At 43.4% G+C, this 19,779-nt stretch overlaps 1 protein-coding gene across 2 annotated transcripts in view; it reads right to left on the reverse strand.

Moving 5' to 3' along the window:
* Positions 1 to 2,351: 2,351 nt before the first annotated feature.
* The window catches only part of rgs19 (regulator of G protein signaling 19), a 28,400-nt gene continuing 10,972 nt past the window's right edge, over positions 2,352 to 19,779 (reverse strand). The window contains exons 2-5 of one of the 2 annotated variants that reach the window (XM_069660417.1): positions 12,723 to 12,895; positions 10,561 to 10,647; positions 10,105 to 10,339; positions 2,352 to 6,463 (exon numbers count right to left, since the gene is read on the reverse strand). In XM_069660417.1, coding sequence (XP_069516518.1) covers positions 6,275 to 6,463; positions 10,105 to 10,339; positions 10,561 to 10,647; positions 12,723 to 12,895 — 684 coding nt within the window. In that variant the 3' untranslated portion in view covers positions 2,352 to 6,274. Of the gene's footprint in view, positions 6,464 to 10,104; positions 10,340 to 10,560; positions 10,660 to 12,722; positions 12,896 to 19,779 lie in introns of both variants that reach the window. The other variant, XM_069660416.1, reaches the window with a different exon arrangement.

Consider the following 19,779-nt stretch of genomic DNA (forward strand, 5'->3'; position numbering starts at 1 on the left):
AGCTCCTGTTGTGTTTGTTGTGGAAACACTGCTGAGCTCTTTCCATACATGAGCATTGGATAGAGAGAGAGAGAGGTAGGGAGGAGGGGAGAGAGACACTGTGGGAGACTGTGATGACACCAGGTTCTGTTAGGTGTCTTCTCCCTGGATGGAAAACAGACTGAAGTCGTGGTTTAGACAGAACGCAGGGCCGCTGGGTCAGAGGCAGACGTGGTTACTTAGTGAGGAAGCAAACAGATAACAAACGCACCATTTAATTCAGTCATTTTTGATTTTGACCTTATTTGGTTTACAGACACATTTGGGTGATGAGAGACACTTAAGTCAACAGGCCATTTACACTTTAAATTAAAGGACAATTCAGTTCTGATGTTTTTGTTGTTTTGGACATCATAACTAGCACGATAGTGACAAAGGATGAGCCACGATTGAAATCATTCTGACTTTTTACTGTTGTAGAAATGTCACCATTTCCTCTAAACTCAGCAGTTAGCCAACTTTGTTGAGTAAAACTTTCACGAATGATGAAACAGTTGCCAAAACTACCAAAATAAAAGTACAGCAGGCTATTAAAAGTACTCCCTGTTGCTAGCTAAGCTAAATGAAAGGTCCATATTAAAACTACAGCAGCTGTTGTTACTAAATGGTCCAGAGTTCAATATGTTAGCGAATGTTTGCCAAGGCCACCGCTAAGCTATTTGCTAACCTTTCTACAGGGCCATTTATTCCAGTTCCTTCATGTTTTTCCTGGAAGTAAGATTATTATTTGTATATTAAGAGAAGAAATTATCAAATGTATCACTTAAATTTAGTATAAAAGTTTAGTTGGTCCTCTAGTTTGTTATATACGGAGCGTATCTGTGCCTGTTTAGCATGCTGTCCACTGGCTAAAAGACGGTCAGTTAAGATAGGAGTTAAGTGGAAGCAACAGCTTATAAAGAGTGAAACAATAAGTAACCTGTAACCTAAACAACAGGAAAAATGCTGTTGTTTCAAATATAAAGAGTACAGAAAATTATATAGTTGTCTTTTCTTTAAATATTGCACTACACGATGTGTAAAAAGTGCAAAGTCAATTCTTTAAACATTCTTCTTAGAGGGAGAAACGCTGGGAAAGCTTGGCTGTACAGATAAATAACTACCAGCGAGAGTGTGTGCTTTTGTACAATGTACAGTAAATAGTTAATCTAAGTATGTGTGTGCGCTTGAGAATTATTACCATACACACATATTTAAAGTCGAGGTGAAATGAGATCATATCCCCGGTAATCTTGTGCATCTATTTGACAATATAGGCCAAAAAAAATACAGAAAATCCATTTCTTCGTATTCTTATATCAAAATCTGATCGTTTTTTCTTCAGCTAAAACTAAATTTCACGCGTGCTTACGTAAGTTAGCACCAAACAATTTCAACCAATCAATCTGCAACATTTAGCCACAGAGCACCAAGAACGCTCGGTCAGTTAGCTAGCTACTGCGCTGTGGAGAACGTCTGTCTACGCCCACTTCTCAACCATCAAATCAAATCCCTCTAATGATATGTCCCGCCTGCACGTCCTGTTTCGCTCGGAAATACGTCACGATACGGAAGCTAGATACTCTCGAAATGCCGTTTCAGCTCGACTTTAAGTCATAGTAAAAGGTGGGAAAAAAGTAGACACATACACAACCTGTAAACAGGTAGATTTGTAGTGTGTGTGTGTGTGTGTGTGTGTGTGTGTGTGTGTGTGTGTGTGTGTGTGTGTATGTGTGCTGGTTTAGCACACCGTTTTAGGAACTGAGTGTTGAGAGTATAAACACTGAGAGTCCACAGCTCTGTCCGTCTCTGCTCAGTTCATGTTCACTTCAAACCTGCGACTCAAACTGTAGTTTCTCTTTAGAGAAGCGGCCATTTATGTAGTTTATTTGATCAGAACTCCTACATTCACTCTCTTCAGGACTAAAACAGATCACTGTATACTGAGTCTGCCATTTTTAATGCTGTCAAAGTCTCAGGTGAGAATTATTTTACCCTTTGTACTGAAAGTATTTCCCGATGTACGGTCACTAACCAAGCACTATATACCATCATGCATTGCTCTCAAAAATGTTGTTGGAGGAAAGCTGCCGTGTGAACATGATGAACGTTTGCCTCAATATGGATAGGGCTATAAAAATATGACCCCAACAATTATATTCAGATCACCTTTTGCTGACTATAACTTAAACATATAACAATATAAAATATATGATTCATTGTTTTTCATATGGAAGGCTGGGCGGAGCGAGGCGGGTCCAGTGGTGGGGGTTTGATTCCCTGTAGAGACACCAGAGAAAAATAACACAGTGAACAAACGAAGCCGCTTCTCATTGGATGTTCAAGGGTTTCCGTTTATATATGTACAATTAAAATCACAGTTTTAACAAAATATAAAATAAATAACATTAACAATACTAAGATAAATGCATTCTGAGTGACCCGTCTCGTTAGGACGGAGGCATCTCTTTTTTAAAATCTGTTGTCTCGGCCTCCTGCAGACAACTACAAACATTTGTTTTCCTCAAACTACATTTCCCATGAAGCACTGGGTGTACGCATCCCATCTCACATACCATCTTATTTTTCTCTATATATTTTTTTATTAGTTGTTTTTCTTTAATATATCTATATATACTTTTTTGCACCTGGGATTTCCTCCCACCCCCCTTCCTGAATCGACCAACCACGGTTCAGCCCTGCAGCCTCCTGCAGCCAATCAGGAGCAGGCGTCCGAGTGGGCGACTGACAGTGGTGAGGTCAAAGGTGAGAGGTCACAGAGGCAGAGGTCAGCAGCAGCAGTGCCCAGGTAGGCCACCCTGGTGTGTGAGTGTGTGTGTATACGTGTTGTGTATTTGTGTTACTATACTTATTAGGACGACTTTCACTTCCTGGTTGGAACACTTGCAGAACTTCAGATAAACTGAGGACATTTGAACTTTTTGGGTCCTTTCTGACCTTTAATTCGACCTTTAAAACACTGAACACTTTCCTGCATTCTTTGACATTACTTAACTAAGCTGAAGAAGTCCCTTAAGGATCCATCAGTGTTCACGGCATGCTGTGATATCAAACATAAATAAGGGTTGAGGTGTTTTTTAGACATTTCTAAATTATTAATTACTTTTTAGCTTTTTTAGAGAGACATATTTTGGAGCTTTCAGAATAAGGGTCAAATTTCTAGCCCTTTAGTTCAGCAAGAGATAAGCTACAGTTTTAAATGGTAGTTCTGATAATGTCTTCGCTTAAAAGTGGCAGAAATGTGATTGTATTTGTAGCTGGTGAAGATGAAAGAGTAAGTTAGCTCACATTGGATTTTAAAGTTTTTTGTTAAGTTTTTATTGTCTGCAATGTAAAGAGCTTAGAACCTAAAGTTCAAAGGTTAAATATGCAGTTTGCCTCAGATTTAGGGCTGCAAATATTCTGTATTTATACTATTAATTGCTCTGGGAGTTGATTAAAATGTCAAAACAAGAAGTACAAAAATGTACCATAACTTACGTTCCGGTGCGACTTATATTCCTGATTTTACGGTAAATTACAAAAGACAGTCAGTCAAACTTAAATAATAAAAAAAGCTCTACCAGGATTCCAAATCTCTGCTGTCCATAAAACCAACATGCCAAACCGATTAATAACTTTTATCCTTCACCGAGAGATGTCAGATTTAGCAGACCTGATCATCTCTTACTGCAGGTTTTGGTTCAGACAGAAAGAAGTGAAAGATGTCCTGAAGTATACTAACACAAATGTGTGTATTTATGTGTGTGTGTGTGTGTCGTATATTTTCCAAACTCCAGTGTTTTATTGCACCTGTGTGTGGTGTCTGTGTGTGTGGTGTTGCGTCGGGTGGGGATCAGTACAGTCTCGGAGGAATCCTCCTCTCATTTAAAAAACTCCAGGAAGGGGCGAGAGTGGGAGAGACCAAATAAACGTAAAAACAACATAATATAGTTTTCTCTTAAAAAATAGACGTCTTGTCTGTTTGTAAATCAGTAGTTGGAAGGAAGAGGCATCCATCCATTCGTCTGTTTGTTTGTCACAGGAGTGAAATGATTGATCCAGCAAAGATAAATTAATCAAAATAAGAAACGTTGTTGTTGTTTGTGGCGGGATGGAGGGACGAGCACCCTGCGTTTCCAGTTAAGAAAAAGAGAACTTAAAAAAGATTTCATGAGACAGCATCGATCTTTTTCCCAACAGTCCAGAAGAAGAGGCCACAGCAGGATGAAAAACAAGGCAATGAGTCGGGTGGAAGTCAGAAACATCCACCTTTAATTGGCTCTTGAAGGTGATTGGATGGTTATGAGGGGAGGGGCAAATCCACTTAGAATCCATGGCACTTCTTTCGCCCTTTGAAATGCATTAAAATCTCCCAAGTAATCATGTGCACCTCCACGTAACAGTGGATGAGTATCGGGTCGCTTCCTTCCTCTGTTCAGGAGCGACGAGAGGTGAGGGAGGAGGAGAGGTGCCAAGGAAAAGGAGGAAAGACGGTAACAAACAGATGACAGTAACAAAGGAGATAATAGTGTTCAGCAGCTTAAGGAAACTACAGGACTCGATGATAGCTGAAGATTAACAGATGACAAATTCACCATTTGTTAATAACCACATTTAAAGGACCCTGGTCAAAACTTTTGCATTAAAACTTTAAGTCGTCTTTATCTGGACCTGTGAACCACTTTTATGATCCTCAGCAGATGGAGATGCTGAGAAAATGATGCAGTCCTTACACCGAGGAAGACGTGCGATACGAGGCTGAAAGCTCCACAAAAAGCTGTAAAGAGGTTAGGATTTTATTTTAGGTCAAACTAGTCAAAAACGTTGAATATTGGCCCTCGGTTATTATCCATACGTCCATTATCTATACCGCTTATTCTGTTCAGGGTCGCGGGGCGCTGGAGCCTATCCCAGCTGTCATTGGGCAAAAGGCAGGGTTACACCCTGGACTGATGGCCAGTCAATCACAGAGACAGACAACCTTTCGCACTCACACCTAAGGGCAATTTAGAGTCACCAATTAACCTTACAAGCATGTGTTTGGACTGTGGGAGGAAGCCGGAGAACCCGGAGAGAACCCACGCATGCACGGGGAGAACATGCAAACTCCACACAGAAAGGCCCACTTTGTCCAAACAGGGGTTTGGGGACCTTCTAGCTGTGAGGCAACAGCGCTAACCACTGCACCGCCGTGCAGCCCCCTTGGTTATTATCTTTCATTTAAATATTAAATATCCATGTTGGCCCTAAAAACAGGCTTCGTCCATAACCACGCCGCGAGCTGGAATCAATTATTGGCAGAACGGCTCGTACTTTGAAAATGAATATTTGGAATAAAAATTGGGATAGATTTTTAAAAACAAAATGAAATTGTGGAGCATTTGAATAAAACGGTCAAATCTGACATTTTCATGTATTGAAATGACACAAAATCGGTTTCTTTAGCCTTTTTTACCCTGCGGCTCCGTCTACGCCTCAGCGCCGTCCTCAGGCCGCCTTTGTCATTCTGCACTGGACCACACAACGCTGGCGTAAAGCCGCCCCAGTGTGTGTTTTTACACAGCGTTCTGGTGCTGCGCGAGCAAAATGTCCGCCAGGTGTAAACAAACAAAGTGCGTGCTTCAAATACACACTGCTGTTCCGCCCTACCGGCTTCGCTGTTTACACAGACGCCGCTTCGCCCTCTGTTACTACTTCCGATGCCGGCTCAGAGGCGGAACGACCTCGCTCCACCATTCCGCCTCCGTGCGTTTTACATGGAAGACGGAACGTAACCGAGGCGTAATAATCCCGGCTTGAACTGGCAGAGTAAAAAGCCCTTTTGTTTCCTGATTGGATTCAGCAGGGTTTTCTAATTATTACTAATGTATTGTTGCTTTTAAAATCAGTTTATCAGGTTTTGGAGCCTTTCAAGATACGTTTTTGAATTTTTCCTGAAGTGGAGAGAGACGAGTTTAAAGAAGACAAAGAAAGGGAAATGTAATGAGGACAAATTAACAACAGACGGAACAAAGAAAGGAAGGGTCAAGGGTCAAGAAAGAAACGTTTGGGATGTGGAGGGAAAAACAAGTCTTGGCAGGGATCTGAGCGATTTGTGATTCAGAGAAAAGGAAAATAAACGGAGGAGGAGTTTGATAATTTCTAGGAGGTTTTGCCCCGAGAGAAGGAGTGTGAAATGATCTGGAACCAAGTGCAGGATTAAAACAAAAGAAGAAGAGGAGGAGGAGGAGGAGGAGGAGGAGGCTGTGTGGGACTAGGATTCAGAGGAGGTACGCGAGCCGCCGTGAACCAGCGACTTGTAGATGTTGGAGGAGAGGAATCGTGGGTAGGAGTCCCTGTGCATCAGCGTGTAGATCTGTAGCTGGGCGTCTTCGAACGTGTGAGGCGACGGCTCCTGAATCTTCCTGTTGATCACCTCTCGAACCCGGGCGTCCAGACTCACCTGGAGGGAAAGCAAAGCAAATGACTACATTAAAAACTAAAGTGTGTTTACTCTGCTGACCTCACAGGTCTGATAAAGGTCCAAGTCTGTAGTTGTGTCATTAATGAACATTGTAGAGGCGTGAACAGTTAACAGCACTGAAACACACTCAGAGCTGCTAACAACAGGTATTTATAGAACAACACTTTCTTTTATGTGTCCCCTCTATTTAGGAAAGACACACACACACACACACACACACACACACACACACACATCCTACCAAGGTCAGACAGGCAGACAGGCATGCACCTTCTCTGCAAAACTCACACGTCTGGATATCTCTGTATTTTAGCGTGTGTGTGCGTGTGTGTGTGTGTGTGTGCGTGTCTATAAAAGTCCACAACCGCCAGAAGGTGATGAGAGCAGCAATTTATAGCTTCCTGTTACCACACTGTACACACACACACACACACACACACACACACACATGCAGACAACTTTACATACGAACACACCAGTGTCTCAAAATGCCAACACACACACACACACACACACACACACACACACTAGTGATGGAGCCTGCCAAGCAAAGCCTCCAGCACTCATACTAAATAAAGCAACCCCTGTTAAACACACACACACACACACGCACACACACACACACACAGTCAGTCAAAAATAGAATCAAAGCAGACAAAGCTTCCACCAGTTCTCACCAGAGAAAAAGCTGTGTGTGTGTGTGTGTGTGTGTGTGTGTGTGTGTGTGTGTGTGTGTGTGTGTGTGCGCGTGTGTGTGTTACAGTATGTCTAAATTTATAACCAGCAATAATCACTGGTTCCATCAGTAATGCTCGCATTTGTGGAGTTGGGTGTTTGAACTCTGAGCACGTGCAGAGCAGCTGACAGATGCAGAGCACTGAAGCTGCAGTGTGCTCTATAGTTTAGGATGGATTAGAATAAAGAGCAGCAGAGACCGAGCACATGTTCACAGAGGACAAAGATCCCCAGCGGCTCCGACGTTCTTCAAAACTTAAAAGTGTTGGACAGAACGAGAGATATGTTGATGTCGGCCTGCAACAAACAATTATCTAAATATCTGTTCATTATATTTCACTTAAGTTATAATCTAGAAGATCTCAGCTTCGTTCTCTTTGGCGGCACCTGTGGTGATAAACGGTAATTGCAGGAGCACACTTCCCAGATATCCAGACAGTGCTGCATGTGTGACGTCCACGGTTGGCTCCGGTTGTAACTCTTGATTTTCCTGGCTGACGGTCGCTTTCCTTTTCAGACTGTTTGCTTCATCTGAGCGTCGAGTTTGTTTCTTCTTCTTTGGATTTTCACTTCTTGTTGAAGTTGTATCTGTAGTCATCCATCTTTTCTTTGTTTGTTCAGCCATAGTAGATTACTGTTTACCCGCAACATTTGCAGAGAGCGGAAAAGCAGCTGCTTAGCTCCGCCTACCCTCTCTGGCAGACCAACCACTGCTGGCTGATGGAAAACGCGTCACTAACTGGGCGCCGCTTGGGATTTTTTCTGTGACTGTGTCTGTAATAACACTATACTTTCTTCAGTGGGCCATCGGCTCAGTCATCATTGTGTTACCTCATTCAGAGATAGATAGAGACTTAACAGACATTATTTAAATGAAAAAAGTGTTTAGAACTCCTGGAAACAGTAAGAAGAACCAAACACGATGTCGTAAAATGTTTCATCAAATGTCTCGTTGTGTCCAACAACAAATGTGTCATGTTTGCTTGTCTTTAAATTCCTTGGTTCCTCTTGACATGTGGAAATTTACCATCACACATCCCGTCTTCATCACACTGGTCTCATAGTCATTATGAAACTCAACACGATGGTTACCTTAGGTCACTTTAGAAACATGATTACAAACGACTCCGCCCATGAATGTAACTGAACTCTGCTTTCTCTACTTGTTTAATTTGCTGTTACTTATTATTCATTCTTTGTTGTTGTTGTTGTTTTTTTTGTGTTTCGCTTATTGTGTTTTAATTGTTCTCTCTTTGTCATTGACAATGAGGGCCTGTCTTCAATGATTTCTCAAGATTAACTCAAGGTTAAATTAATTTCATGTTCACAAGAAGGATGTGAGGTCACAGTGGATATTTGTACCAAATCTGAAGGAATCCCCTGAAGGCATCTCTGAGAGATCACGCTCACGAGAACGGGATGAACAGACGCGTGAACAACCCGAAAAATTATCCGATTTGTTTGTTTTTTTTAATCATAAATAACATAATTAGTAGGGATGCATGATATCATCGGCACGTTATCGGTATTGGCATATATGTCCTTTTTCTGCCAATATTTTCCGCCGATAAAACAACCCTTTAATTACGCCTAAATGCTCGACGATTCTCTGAAGAAGCTTGATGTAACGCTACGACAAGAAGAGTGCAAGATGTTACGTGCTCAGCATCGGTCACGTGAGGAGGGGCCACATCTCATTCGTTCAACACTACACATGTAAATCGCCCATCTCAACAATCTGCCAGTGGGCTGCTACAGTAAGAGTAGGCATGATATCGATTCCACTACAGGAGACTTCTCTGCAAGTAGGTGAAAAAAACGGGCCTAATATATCAGCAAAGACACCAACATCGTGCATCCATAATAATTAGCTAAAAAGGTTTGTGAGGTCAGAGTGACCTTGACCTTTCAACACTAAAATCGAATCCGTCTCTTCTTCAGTCCAAGAGGAGCTTTGTGCCGTATTTGTAAATCAAAGTCTCTCAGGGCGTTCCTGAAACATTGTAATAACTGGGCAGACGTAGGCAGACGACCTAAAATATAAGGCATAAAAAAAACCAGGGTTGAACATCTGATGAGCGGGAACTTCCCCAGTTATTTTTACAGCATGGCATCAATCTATTCCTTTGAAAAAAACGGTAATTTGACCCTGATGAAGGCTTTAGAGGAAACATGAAGCCATTAGGCTCTGGGGGCCGTGTCGGCAGCATCAGTACAGCACATTTACTGTTCACAATGTTGGAGGAACAAGCGGACTGAGGTCTGGCACTGATGAAGCAACAACCACACGAGAGAGCCAAATGCGCCGGCCAGATCTGACATCAGAGACCGTTTTCAAAACATGTTAGCTCCCTTAATTAAAATCATGTCATTCTGAGCCGCAGGAACAGGACCCTGAGACGCAGGAACAGGACCCTGAGCCGCAGGAACAGGACCCTGAGCCGCAGGAACAGGACCCTGAGCCGCAGGGACAGGACCCTGAGACGCAGGAACAGGACCCTGAGCCATGTCCTCCTGATGCTTCCACATCCTGCAGTGATTAACCAGCAAGATGTTATTGGAATTCAAACAATGACACAAGCCTTAAATTTGCAACCGCTTAAGACTTCAGTGGAGTAACCTCCCATAACTATAGAGGAGGACAAACTGCCCTGAGCCTCGGCTTCCAGAGAACTTTAAATGTGTGAGCTAAATTTAAAGGCTGATTTTGTCCTGCAGCCGGTTATCGTTTGCAACAGCAGCTTCTTGCAAAAACAACCTGATAAAATGATGTCCGTGACGCATCACCTGAGCTGAGCAAGTTGGTTCCTAAAGCGTAAAACCAGTGAGTCCTTCAGACTGTTTTGGTGTTATTGCTTCTTTAATTAAGCCGACGGCTCTCCTACCTCCTTCGGCGACAGTATAGAAATGTAGTCCTCGTAGATTGAGCGTGCTTTCTCCTCAATGGAGCTCTTGTTGATTTCCTGTTTGAGGTCCTCGCAGGCGAGCCAGAACAGCATGTTCTCCTCGCTGTACTCCGTCCGTAGAAACTCCCGGAAAACGTTCCGACCTGCCGGGTTCCTCATCAGCTTGTCAAAGGACTGAGACCACAGCCGCATCTCCTCCGCTGAGGGTTTGGTGCTGAGGAGGGAAGAGTGAAGAGACGGTTCATTCCTTTATTTGTAACTGTAGTTTGTTGGTTTTTGAAGAACTTATGAAGCATCAAAGTTTGTGATATAAATGGCTAAATTACATGTTTCTGCGCTGTAGTGTATGTATTTCTAGTACTTGCTCTTTTGTTTCCTATAAGCAATCAGAAAAGTTTTATGTTTGACCAAAATACACAAAATTACAGGACTCACCAAGCTTCACAGTTTGGTATGGTGTCCATCTTTGTGTCCTGTGATATTCTCTTCCTCCTGCTCCGCCGCCGCCTCTCCTCTTCATTCCTGACGGTGAGACTGACATGATAAGGCGGCTTTCAGACAGGAAACACACACACACACACACCCGCTCTCACACACACATATTCGCACACGCTAAACCACAGCTTATAGAAGAGCAATCTCTTTCTGAACCATAAACGCACTCTAATCACCCACAACAACGTTACTACCCCATTTAGTGGCAACGCTAACCACAGCTATGCTAATAGCAGGGTAAGGCAGCCCAAAGCTACAGGTGTCTACACCATCAGTGTGTGTGTGTGTGTGTGTGTGTGTGTGTGTGTGTGTGTGTGTAAGTGTGTGTTAAATATCAGAGAGAGAGAGAGAGAGAGCTATAAATAATGAGCTCCCCTGTGGGAACTATAGAGACCTAATCACTGTACAGCTCCTGTCTGACTAACGTCTGGAGACTGAGTGTGACTGTGAGCAGGTCTGTCTCATGTAAACCTGTGTGTGTGTGTGCGTGTGTGTGTGTGTGTGTGTAAGCCTCACTGGTCTCCTACAGTGCTCCCCTGGCTCAGGTGGGAGCTTCGTACTCTGCTTTAACGACATGGCTGCTCGAATGCAAATCAGATCCAACGTTATTGTTTCATTTAAACAACGTTAACGTCCCTGATGTTCTTGTGTTTCAAATACATGGGCCAGACATGGCCATCGAATAGGCCAGGGGGAACTGGCACCGAGTAGTTCCTGGAAGTGACGACTTTTCCTCGTCACAGTTTCAGTCATTAGCACTGTTCTAAGCACACAAAGGCGACGACATTACGTTGTGTGCAGACACTGGAGCCCGAACAATACGTGTGTCTGCTGGTGTCATTGTGCTGATACGGGCCTACTGGTGCACAAGTTTCCAAGTATATGTTTGCTTAACAACCTGCCTGCACAGCAGGGCTGTCAACGAATATTCTCCATTCGAATATAAAACCGAGTTGTAATAACAAACGGATATTCGGATATTAAAATGAATATTGTGAATGTGAAACAAATCAGCACTACTGCGGCCTGTATGTCCTCGCGCACACTCTCTTGGTTACGGAGCATCTTCGAATGCACTCGTAACTTCAAACTACGATACGTTAATAATTAACTTTAGTCGAGCTAATACAACAACCGTGTGGTAATGATGGCGGAGATTTTAAATCGCACCCCGGCCGACGAGAGAGAGAGAGATTCTCACTCCAGCATACAGACAGGTGTAGGTATGTCGATGTTTTTAAAGACATGTTGATGTTTAAATAAATATACCTGTTACTAGGGCTGGGCATTATGACAATATATAACGTTAAAACAATATGAACATGTCTGTATGTGTTTATCTATATCGTCTCTATCGTGATGTCACCAAACCAGCAGCTTGTGTCATTTTGACAATGCTTTACGTTCTAATCCTTGCAATCCAGTCCAGAAAGAGAAACTCTTATAGGCTTTACTGTGTGGTGATTTCATATGGACTAATTACTTGTTAAATTACCAGAAAACATGATATATCGTGATATACGTATATCGTTATCGAGATATTACAAATCCTATGTCAAGATACAAACATCATGACACATTGGCCGTAACGTCCAGCCCTACATGTCACAGCACAGCTCGCTCAGAGCGCTGAATGTGAAGTATTTATAAGGCGTAGGAGCCTCTGTTGATCTTTTAAAAGTCGTGTTTATGTTTAAATAAATATATAAGTTCATCTCTCGTTGTTTTGGTGTGCCCTCTTATATAGATATAAATATAGATATTTTCGAATAGTTTGTTTTTTTAGAAGGAATAATCGAGCGTCATCTTTCACAGCACTCCTGCTCAGACACGCTCTCCTAGCCGCAGAGTGACGAGGCACATTAGTGCACATGCAGCAGGGCGGCTGTTACACTGACAAGTTGTCGAGTCACGTCGAGCCTCAGAGAGACGAGTGCACTGAAACCGCGCTGCAGCAGCTGTGCGTCATGTTTTCTGCAGCTGTGTTAACCAGAGAGCCGCTCTGCCAGGGTGTGTTTGCTTACACTGGACGTGCACATGTGTCCAAGTGTTGGTGTGTGTGTATGTGTATGTGTAGATGTGTGTGTGTGTTTGTGTCCTACCATGAGCAGCTGCAACAGCAGCACCAGCAGAAGCAGCAGGCATTGGGTCGCTGGGAATTCTGGGTAGTGGTCATGCCCCGCCCCCCTCCCGTCCCGCTTAGTGCTGAGGTCTCGCTGCGACCTCCCCCCATGGCCAGCTCGCCCCCTCGCTCGGCCGGGACTGGACCTGTGTACTACAGAGAGAGAGAGAGAGAGAGAGAGAGAGAGAGAGAGAGAGAGAGAGAGAGAGAGAGAGAGAGAGAGAGATCATACTGTGATTTCTTCTGAACTGCCGTGAGTCATCAGAAAGGACGAACAACTCAAATCTCTGAATTACTCGGCATCTGTAGAGCTGAAGTAAATCCTGACAGAAGATTTTCATCTGGTAGAAATAAACTGACTTTTACGAACATGTTCCTGAACAAAGTTTGTTCTTACTTTCAGACTGTGAGTGGATACAGAGAAACTTGAGCTGGAACAACACGGCCGGTGTTAGAGGCTAAAAATTGTCTTCACGTGATCTTGGTTTGTGTACAGTAATCATACTGAGGCAGTGCAGTTAATAAGGCACTCGTGTGTGTGTGTGTGTCAGTGTTTGAAAATGCTACACAAAGCGTGTTTGTCTTTCTGGATGATTGATGATGATGGGTTCACAGTGAAGGATCTGAAGTCAGATAATAAATATCCTCAACCGGCTTCAGTCGGCCTCGGCTTCTGGATGTTTTGGATCATAAAGTGTACGTTTTATCTGGAGACTTCCGGGTCAATTCCTCCAGTTTAAAAAGGACGGTAAGATTAAAAGGGGAATGAACCACACTGACTTGGAGACACAGACAGAGAGCAAAGAGACAGGGAGGGATACTGAGATATATAAAAGGGCGAGCGCTGATGGAAAAGGACAAGAAAGAGATTATTCAGTAAAAGAGGAAGAGAGTCAAACAACAGACAAATGTAGAGAGAGGCGTCGGAGAAGAGAGAGACAGGCCCAGAGAGAGAGACAGCATGCAGAATAGAGGAAGTGAGAGAGAGCGGGTATGAAGACAGACCGGGCAATGTGATGCATCATGTGATTGAGCTGTGATCACACACAAAGACGATCACATGTACACACACACAGGTTTGTGCACTGTGCACCGGGAGCGCTCGATTTGTGCATCACAGTCACATGAGGGGGTTTTTACATGTAAACTCTTAGGACACATTTTTCTCGGTGTGAATAATCTACCCAGAGAATCCAGACACAACGTCGACACTCCTCGCTCAGATTTCATTCATTACTTCAGGATATTAGACGTTAAAAAGCACATTCACAGCTGCAAATACACACACACACACACACACACACACACACACACACACACACACTCTGGCTGCACACAGTAACACATGTTTAACACGGGAAATATTCACACATAATAAAGTCCAAAATAGAGACAAGTATACACACACATGAAAAGGTTTGTATTTACAAAGAAATTAAGCCACGCACACACAAAGACACACATATAATCCCATATCGAAGCTTTGGTTATGGAGATGGTGTGTGGGGGAAGTGTGTGTGTGTGTGTGTTTGATGGCAGAACGTTTTGTGGTGCTTCTCACAGAGTTTATTTCTGCAGGAGAGCTGCAACATATTCAGAGCAAGAACCTGTCGGGCCGTCTGTACGGAAACAAACTTTGCACACTGGAAGTTCCACACTAAAAAATGTAAAAGCTCAAGTGACTATCAGCTCATCTTAAAAATGTATTTTTCCACAGTTTTACCAGCGCCTGCTTGTGATGCGATACTACAGTCAGACGGTGGCCGTAGCGCGTCTGAAAGCTGTTTGCTAACCGCCATTAAATAACAAGAGAAGAAGAAAGCAGGTGAGAGCTTCGGAACCGGAGAAAGATGTGGAGACTTCTGCAGCCGTCACAGAGTTCTGTGTGGAAATGTTAAGCGGCCTTGGGTCCCTTGAGAGACGCCAAATAAGTCTAACTTATTATTATTATTATTAACAATGTGTTGAAAAAGGAAACGAAAAGTTGGTCAAGAGCAAACTTTGAAAGGTAAAACATATCAAGCGTCTCCAAAAGCTATGCACAGTGTGAAATGATCCATGTGTGTATCATATATGTTAATACCACCCCGAGTTTTATTGGTGTTTTATCTGCCTTTTTTTCGGTGCACACTTTGACATGAAAGATACCAACTCAACTCTGTTGGTTTTATTGTCTCCTTATGTCAGCATGTGTTGTGCGCACAGGGGGCGGCGGGGGGGTTGGATGGTCTTCAAGAAAAAGTGGAACAGTTCCCAGTGATTATTCAGTCATTCGTTCATTCATTCATATTCAGTTGATTTGCTCACTTCAGTGTTTGATAACACAACTCAGATACCTAACACTGTCCACGAACAAACAGGAGCAGGAAGAAGAACATTTAGAATGCCTGCTTTTCATGATAACGCCTACAATAATGGCTAACCTGGTGGTGATTTCCTTTTCTCAAACAATATCAAAACACTTCATCCCGAAACAAGCAAATAATGATTTTCTCCACACGTTCATAATTTCCCATTACTTTTTCTTTATACATTCTTTTAAAGTGAAAACTATTTGTGCAACATTTTAAATCATTATTTCAGAGAATTCCACGATTTCACTCCATGAACAGATGCACACATTTGCTGTAATGCAGTACGTGCATGAGGACTTTTGAAATTAAATTCCGACTCTGATCCTCCTTAGATCCAAACTCATTATTGAATTGTATGTTTGCTTAAAATGCTCCTCCCTGTCCCATACCGTCCTGATCAACACAGCAGACTAACCCCGGGCCCGCTGAGAGGCCGCGGCAGACGCGTTATGAAAGTTTGTAATACACGCGTCAGAAAAAAGGATGGAAACAAGTGACATGTGGAGAGAAGTTGCAGTCGAATATTAGCAACAAGTCGATATTCTTGTCTGAGGTGGAGAAGTGTGAATATTGATCCAACAAAGTGCGATGCAAACATTAAAACAAGGACGTACATGAAGCTACAGAAAGGTAGCATCGGACAACAACAAGACATGTGTGGAGCGATGACTTCAAACTCACACGACACGTGCAGACACAGGAAAAGTGACTTTTCTAAATAGTTTCCTCTAGTTGAATCTTAACCAGAGCTCTTTGTGGTGTGTTTGAGAAGGCAGCCAACTGTGGGGCTGCTGACAGGTGTACAGAGTGTGTGAGTGTACTAACTGCTGAAACACACACACACACACACACACTGTCCTGAAGTTTAGCAGCACTGTTGGAGCAAAGACAGAGGAACACTCCCTAACTCTCTTTTATCAGCCGCCCCATCTTTATAACCCACAGCTATCACGTTTCTGCCTGTGTGTGTGTGTGTGTGTGTGTGTGTGTGTGTGTGTGTGTGTGTGTGGGAGAGAGAAAGAGCGGCGAGTGTGTGAAAAGGCAAGTCTGTACTAAAAAGGGTGTATGTAAATTCACGTCTTCCTAGAGATGACGGGCGAACACAGGAAGGTTCATGACAAGGGTAGTTTTTGAAAGAGGGAAAAAAAATGTGTTCAGTTTGTTTGAGCAGATGTCTCACTTCCTCTTTTGGTCCACTTGAGTTTCATTGGTTGTGTGTGTGTGTGTGTGTGTGTGTGTGTGTGTGTTTAACAGGATCTGGGTTGGGGTGTTAATCTGATTAAACTAGATGACACCAGAAAGGCATAAAAAAGCGCACACACACACACACACACACACGGTAGTTCACATCATTGTTATCCTATCTCCATCTCTGTAAATATTTTTCTAACCTTACTTGTCTTGATAAGGTTGACAGGGCACATATGCTGGTTACACACACACACACACACACACACACACACCCCTACACTTAGTCAGAATTTCTTGTTTCCTGTTCTGACTATCTCCACTGCGATCACGTCCTTTGCACCGCACCAGTGTGTCTGCAGCTCTGCATGCTTTGGCAGCACAGATGGACGCTCATACCGTGCTAATGAAGCACGATGAGATTCAGATTCAGAGAGAGACACTGGCGGGGCTTTTGTGTACCGCATGCACATCTACACACACACACATACAAACAAACACATGCACGCAAAGCTGCACCTGCCAGCGGGGTTTAAGTAATTAAGCGCTCATTTTATGTATTAATCTGAGAGATTACTGCCCTGTAATCTCACCACCCGATCACCAACGGCCCTCTGTGATCGTGTGTGTGTGAGACAGAGAGGTCGGGGCGATAGATGAAGAGACAGAGCGATGAAATCAAAGAGTGAGAGAGCAGTAAGTTGTGTGAAAGAGGGAAAGTCGGCTCCTTTATGTGTTCTTTAAAGGGTTTTAAAGGTTTATTGACAACATTTTAGTTTAACATTAAACATATCAGACGTTATAAGGGACAGATGTAAAGATATTCAGCGTCTTTTGCATGTCGAACTTATTATTGCTATATTCTGAATGGAAACATTATCCAGACCATCTCATGCAGAAATCAATAAGAAACTGTATCATCATGTGGTTTGTTCTGCAGAAAGGGCTCACACTTTATAACACTCCGCATCACTCTGAGCAGAGTCTGCAGAACATGTAGCGGAGCATCACAGCTGAGCGGATGACGGTCTGCTCTGTTGAGAATGTACACTGTCAAACTGTCAAAGTGACACCAACTAACCGCTCAAAGCCACGTGTCACATTCACACACTGAGGGCACAGGCCTCAAGTGCCAATCTGCGATCAGGATCTACACACATTCATGCACCATTCGGGGTTCAGTCTGGTCTTACCCCTAACTCAGAATGCCCAAATATTTGAGTCAACATTACTGGGCTTCAACTTGCACGAGATTCGGCCACGAGATCTCATAGCGCGAAAAACAAAGCCACGCGAGAGTTATCGGGAGAGGCATTTGCTGCCAAAGCCGCCGCTAACAGAGAGTAACATAAACATCAAACTAACGCACACACGATAAAAAGAGTCCGTCGCCGATCACTGATGTCGCCGTAGTAGCTGCAGTAAACAAGTCCGGGCATGTCTCCCTCACTGCCGTGTTTCGAGGGGATGCGCTGAGTCGTGCTGCGTTCAGGAGCGCTCAGAAATGTGAGCGGTCAGACACGTTCTTACATATTTTTTAAAGATCGATCTCGGGATTTATGAATCGATATTGGGTCATTCAAATAAGAATCGATTTGAATCGGAAAAATCGATTTTGTAAACCCAGCCCTGCTGCACATGGAACAGTGTACAGGCCTTGATTATTATTGACATTATCCTTTGTCCAAGTTTAACATAAGCAAACTATATTAAAGAATCTGCCTCAGCACGATAATGTAAAATATCTTTAGTGAAATCATTTGTAAGGGCCTGTGTCCACTAACTGTTTTTTGCACCCACAACCACAACTTCAGAGCACCTCTCACAAGCGTTTACTGTTGCTAGGTTACTGAATTTGTCTGGCAGCACTTCTGCTTCCCTCGGTAGCGACGTTAAAAAACCAGTGACCAGGCCAGAAGTCTGGGTGTAGTCGTGGACTCAGATGTGAATTTTCAAAGCCACATTAAAACAATTACAAAGTCGGCCTGCTATCACCTCAACAATATATCCAGGATTAAAGGGCTGACGATGCGGCATCAGGAAAAACTGGTCCATGCATTTATCTTCAGTCGGCTCGATTACTGTAACAGTGTCTTTACAGGCCTCCCTAAAAAGCAATCAGACAACTGCAGCTGATTCAGAACGCTGCTGCTCGAGTCTTCACTAACACCAGGACAGTTCTGAGGTCTTTACACTGGCTCCCTGTCTCTCAGAGAATAGACTTTAAAGTACTACTGCTGGTTTACAAAGCGCTGAACGGTCAAGGGCCAAAATACATCTGTGATCTACTGACACAGTACGAACCATCCAGACCCCTCAGGTCGTCAGGGACAGGTCTGCTTTCTGTCCCCAGAGTCAGAACCAAACATGGAGGACCAGCATTCAGTTTTTAAGCTCCGTATATCTGGAACAAACTCCCAGAATCATGCAGGTCTGCTGAAACACAAAAACTATTCTAATCATTATTATTAATTAATTAATTATTATTTTTTATATTTTAGCTTCTGTTTTCCCCGTCTTGATTTTGATTGGTCTGTGAGGGAGAAGTGACACTGACGAGAGCCGAGGATCCTGAGCGTTGGGAGGGCTGAACTGCAAACGCCGTTAGTGGACTCAGGTCTTAAATCTATATCAGTACGGCTCTCTCAAAAATCCCACATCATTCGGGCTCTAATCTGACCCCCCTTTGCCCCGCTCTTCACCCTGCAGATAAAATCAGGACATCCCTACGAAACAATCAATCTTCACCTCAGCTCACACGGGTTTATCACTCCATCATTGGTCCATTTCCAACGCATTGGCCTTTGGCAACATCGCTTCCTCTGATCTAAGGAATTTAGACTGACAACTTCCCACAGCACGCATCATTCCTCACACCTTCAGGCAGCTGAGAGTGAGCTGAGAGTCAGTGAGAGACCTCACAGCCGAGAGTGAGCGCTGCATTTCTCACTAACTTTCGTCGTGGGAGTAAAAGCAGTGACGTAACATAAGAAAGGCCCTCAGGTGAGGAAACACCTGAGTGGTTCCACAGAAGCAGACTGCGTGCTACGCTGGAAGTCAACCGTAAATCCAGCATCTTACTCATCTTCTTACTCAGTTGATTATTATTCGATTCATTAACTGAAAATCAATCTGAGGTGACATCTTCAAATGTCGTAAAGCAAAGTGCACAACTTAGCGTTCTTTGTGCGGCTCGATTCTGTTAAAACACTCCCCAAAGTGTTTGACCTTTGCTTGGGCAGCATCTTATCTCAGTATGAGTAAGAGGGTCAGCAGTGACATAAATCATGACATAAACTAGGTTGTAGTTCCTTGTAGCTACTGTCGCAAATCTGTACATTTCCCCTCAGCTACACAGGACGTGTGCAAACGCTGTGCAGAGTGAATGCTCTCTTGTTGCTTTGCAGATTCAGCTTCTGTTTTCATGACTCGTGATTTTTCTTCTCTCACACAGCACAGGTGGATTTCACACCCCAGATCCGGCGCAGGGAGAAG

This window comes from Semicossyphus pulcher, unplaced genomic scaffold (assembly GCF_022749685.1).
Source record: "Semicossyphus pulcher isolate SPU_LCO1_2020_fin unplaced genomic scaffold, fSemPul1.0.p SCAF_13, whole genome shotgun sequence".
NCBI lineage: Eukaryota > Metazoa > Chordata > Actinopteri > Labriformes > Labridae > Semicossyphus > Semicossyphus pulcher.